Source organism: Asparagus officinalis, chromosome 3 (assembly GCF_001876935.1).
Source record: "Asparagus officinalis chromosome 3, Aspof.V1, whole genome shotgun sequence".
Classification (NCBI taxonomy): domain Eukaryota; kingdom Viridiplantae; phylum Streptophyta; class Magnoliopsida; order Asparagales; family Asparagaceae; genus Asparagus; species Asparagus officinalis.
In genome coordinates this window covers 33,775,952-33,780,613 of record NC_033796.1, presented here as the reverse complement: position 1 = coordinate 33,780,613, position 4,662 = coordinate 33,775,952, and the positions used below count along the sequence as shown (strand labels likewise).

The window sequence follows — 4,662 nt, the reverse complement described above, 5'->3', positions numbered from 1 at the left end:
GGTACTTCAAGTCCTGTGATGTTTTCCTCTTATTAATCACATTACTTTCATAAATAACAACGCGCTTAAACTTCACGGGACTTCACGGGGCTTGAAGTCCCGTGAAGTTTCGTAAATTATTTCGCCAAAGTCGACCTAGTTTCAGCCAACTGGCTGAAACTGAGCCGATTTTGGTAATTAAATTTAAAATGGATTGATTTTTGCAATTAATCGGCTGAAACTGGGTCGATCTTAACGATTAAATTTGGAATGGATAGATTTTGCAATTAAGTTTCTAAATGGGTTGGTTTTGAAAATTTGTCTCAATTTCAATATATCCTGCCGCTTCTTTATGATGATTGTATGAGGGAAGCCTGACACAAGAGTACAAATTTCTAAATGACTGAAAAAAATTGGTAGAATAAAAATTATAATGAAGCTGGCGTGTAGATCGAGGACCACACAAGAGTTCCAAGTTGAAGGCCTGAACCTGTTTCTTTCTTCTTGCTTCGATTGATATGCACCATTCGTATCTTCAACATGGGTCTTTCCTTTGTCAGCGGTCTCTTAAAAATGGCTGTATTTTATATTTCTTAAAGCCAACCATATAAATTTACAGCTGACAATAGAGCTTTGTTTGGCAAACATTTAAGTGCACATGTGAATGTTGGCTATGTATTGGAATTGGTTGACCATGTTTTCTTCGTATTAGATAGGTTTAAAGATGTAAGAAGATTGCTTGCTTTCTTGATGTAAATTTTAACTATTTACCAGTTGGTTGCTATGCATTTATGATCACAATATTGATATCACCAAACTAAGTTGTAATAGTTCACAATAATATTAAGACCTGGCATTCTGCAAACCGTATCCATTGCACTAAAGATTGCCTCAAAAGGACACACTAATGCAAAAACTATCCATTCATTGACATTTGACACTGATATTGATGAATTAACATAAAAGAAATAGCACCCCAAATCTTTAGGCATAAGAAATGGTAACACCATCATAAATCCACAATTCATGGCACAAATTAAGCAACAAGCCTCCCATGCTAAGCCAACAGCAATCCATAAAAAACAGTATTAAATCTTACTCACATGACAAATTCCAAGTAAATCGCTAACTCAAATATCATGTCTAAAAATCATCACATAATCAAACCATGCCCATACAATAAGTACAAAACCATATCATAAAGAAAACTAACCCAAATAAAAATAAACCTCAATCATCATCAACCTATACCATACTCTATAACATCACCTACATAACCATAGACCAAACGATAACAGACAGTACCAACCCCAACCCCTTACAAACCACAGCAGCATTGTTCGAATTCGGCGCCGAAGCCGGACCAGCCGAAGCAGAGGAACCAGCTGAAGATGGAGCCTCCGACGGGCTCGTGGTGCCTGCGCTGGCGCTGCTGGTTGGAGCAGCAGCTGGGGCTGAGGATGTGGCAGGGGATTGGGAAGGTGAAGGGGAAGGGGCAGCAGAGGAGGGGGATTTGCTCGGGAGGGCGGTGACCTTGATTTTAGGCAGTGGCCGGGCGACAGCCGCCAGAGGTAGAAGTGGTCGCGGGGGTTTGAGGACGATGGAGTCGTATGCCGCGTGGTGTAGGTGGTGACCGGCTTGACTTGGCATCCGTCGAAGTCTGACTTGGAACCGACTACGGCGACGTTGTGGTATGAGTTGTTGTAAGAGAACACTGCAGATAGAGGAAGAGTGATTCTGTTGGCGTTAATGACAACTGATAAATGTGCATTGGAGAATTAATCTAGAAATTCATCCACATAAAGAATCACTAGTCATCTAATCCTTTATTTGGTGTTAGTGGGCATCAGGTTAGAAGTTAATACCTACAAAGAGAATAATATCTTTAGAGAAAGGGATTTTCGTGAAAGTGATTGCAAAGGAATGCACTTAAGTTCATTAATCAAAAAGTATATAATGAAAGTGATTTGTGCCCGTCCCTCATGGATCATTAAGAAATAAACCACTACATCTTTACTATAAGAATAGACTTCATCAGGTACAACATCATGGCCAAAGAATCATTAGTCCTCCAATCCAAGCATTTGGTGTAAATGGGGAAGTTAATATGAACAGAGAATAATCTCTTTGGAGAAAAAGTTGTGTGTGGAAGTGACTGCAAAGATTGCACTTGACTTTCATCAATAAAGCTTCAAGTAGTTGTCATACTATATACTATGAATCAACATGACAAATATTTACGAATCGACATCTATACAAATAGACTCCACCAAAATACATTATTCTGGATGTCCTGCATCACATTGGCTAGGTTCCGACGCGTACAAATATCGTGCTTTGAAAATAACCAAACTTTTAGAAAGTTGAAATGACTTCATCACATACAGCTTTTTCTACTTAAAAAGAGGATAAAGAAGAAATTTAAAAGAAATTTACAATTTGTTCAAAGTTACTACATACAATTGTCACAAGTAATATAGCTAAAGTTAATTGGTGATCTTATCAACATGTATCCACACAGATGCGCAACCCAAGTGAAGGCTGGGTTATGACTTTGTGAGCTTGGACTCATATGCAACAAATTAAGCGGCAACTGTCACCTAGCGTCCTCAAGAGTAAAGAAACCTAGAGCTACTTTAGGGTCAATTCTGTTAAATTTTTGATGAAGTGTGGAAAGCTACAATGTAAGAGTGTAAAGAATCTCATAGACTTCATAACATATAAATTAAGTTGAAAGATCCAAAGAAAGAAGGCATGTGGTCAGTCTCCACTAGACAAGAAATAAGATAAAAAATACGTTGAATTAGTTTTAAATACTACCAACTTGAACTTTTGTGGGGACAACAGGATAATGCATTCATGCCTAGGCCACCAATTTCAGACCAAGAGCTTTCAGCTCTCCACAACTTCAGGCTATACAACTTTTTGTCCTTAAAAATACAAAAAAGTATGGGGGAAAAAAATAAAAAACATGACTTTAGAAAATAACCCATTTAGATCCCACTTTTGCAAGGTATTTAGGTACTTATTGCTAGTAAAGTAACATACTTTCAATGTCATGAATTTTACATCCTTAAAAATATCAAAATAAACATACAATAAGTTATTAACATTTTCGGTTTAAACATCAAATTTAGAACAGTCAAAAATAAAAAAATTAGATGAATAATTCGTACACTCTCATCCGCCATCTCCACGTGCTACGGTCAACACTAGAGAATCGTACACGTGCAATAGTCATTCTTCCCCTATAAGAAAATTACCCTTTATGGAAAAAAATTCTCTTTCATAATTTTTTTTTTTCAAAAAGAACTGCTACTTTCAAGAAAGCAAAAAAGAAAAGAAAATACAGGTAAAGAAATTCTATTCACAAATCTCACAGAAAAAACAATGAAAAAATTGAAGGCCTAAAACCAAAATAAGACAAGAAAAGAAAAGGAAATAATTGGAAAACTTACAGAGAGTATCACCAACATGGAAAGTTTTTTTAGAGACCCAAGTTCCATAATCAATCTTGCCAACAGTCCAGCCCACAGCGTCACCAACCTTGTAAACAGTAGCAGAGCCCAAGCCCATGAATGAAAAAGCCAAAACCATGAACAAGCAAGCAAAGGCTAAAGAAGAAGAAGAAGCCATCCCTCTCAAAAAACCAAAAATCAAAGAGAAATTCACAGCTCTTGCAAATTCTCTTCAATATTTTCCTCTCCCCTCTTCCCCTCTCTTTATAAAGCCACTGCTCGCCTTTATGGGCAACTAATATTCTCACCCCCAATTGTAACCGGCTACAGCCGGTTGATATACTAAGGGTAACATATGATGGGTGGAGATTATTAATTTGAACGTGGTAATATATAATTTCCTTTCGGGCCTTGTTATTTTTGGAAATAGAAGGGTGCAGATTTTTTCTCGTTTTTATTTCAAATCGATATCAATTCAATTCCGCAAAATATGGTAGGTGGAGGTTTGTGTATCCCTAGTATGTATCCGCAAAATAAGGTATATGCATCCGGAATTAATTATGAAAGGCTTGACGCATGAGATTATTAAAGAGCTTTGCTACATAGACCCAAAATATTGGACCAATAAATGGGACAAGTGAGGTGTCCCCTTACTATTAGATAATGAGTTGGTCATCATTAATGATGACCAACTCATTATCCAATAAGAGGGGGACACCTCACTTGTCCCCCCTATTGGTCCCATATTTTGGGTCTTTAAAGAATTTTTCATTATTAAATTATTATAGTAATAAATTGATAGTCTTTAGTGGTACGGTCACAAGAGAAAGATCGAGTTTTTCTACAAGAACCCAAAATATGAGACCAACAGGAAGGACACCTTTTTATTGCATAATGAGCTGATCATCATTAATGATGACCAACTTATTATGCAATAGAAGGGGTACACCTCACATGTCCCCCTGTTTTGAATCCTTGGGGAATTTTTCAAAAATAGGAGGTCCCATATTTTGAATCATTGGGGAATTTTTCGATAAAGTTCTGAGTACGATCACAACCTAATTTCTAAATGTTTTTTTTTTTGAAATAGTTACTTAAGCCATATCTTTTTCTTGAATATTTAAAAAAATACATGGGCTTGGAAACAAGAAAAGTCTTCTGTTTTAATAGAATTTCATAGATGCTATTTATTTAAAAAGTTTAATTACTAATTTGTTTCAAAATA

The 4,662-nt window shown here is 36.4% G+C and overlaps 1 protein-coding gene across 1 annotated transcript; it reads right to left on the bottom strand.

Annotated features, from left to right (window-relative positions):
- Positions 1,056-3,704, bottom strand: LOC109833713 (uclacyanin 1-like). The gene is made up of 2 exons (XM_020401498.1): positions 3,438-3,704; positions 1,056-1,693 (listed from the first exon to the last, which is right to left on the bottom strand). Exons 1-2 carry the CDS (start codon positions 3,613-3,615, stop codon positions 1,245-1,247), a joined length of 627 nt encoding a protein of 208 aa, XP_020257087.1. The 5' UTR covers positions 3,616-3,704; the 3' UTR covers positions 1,056-1,244.

What these genes read in the sequence shown, in the direction of transcription:
- LOC109833713 (XM_020401498.1), bottom strand. Translation starts at nt 3,615, where the DNA reads ATGGCTTCTTCTTCTTCTTTAGCCTTTGCTTGCTTGTTCATGGTTTTG. An exon ending in CCATGTTGGTGATACTCTCT is followed by an intron (nt 1,694 to 3,437) that starts GTAAGTTTTCCA and finishes CTCTATCTGCAG; the next exon opens with TGTTCTCTTACAACAACTCA.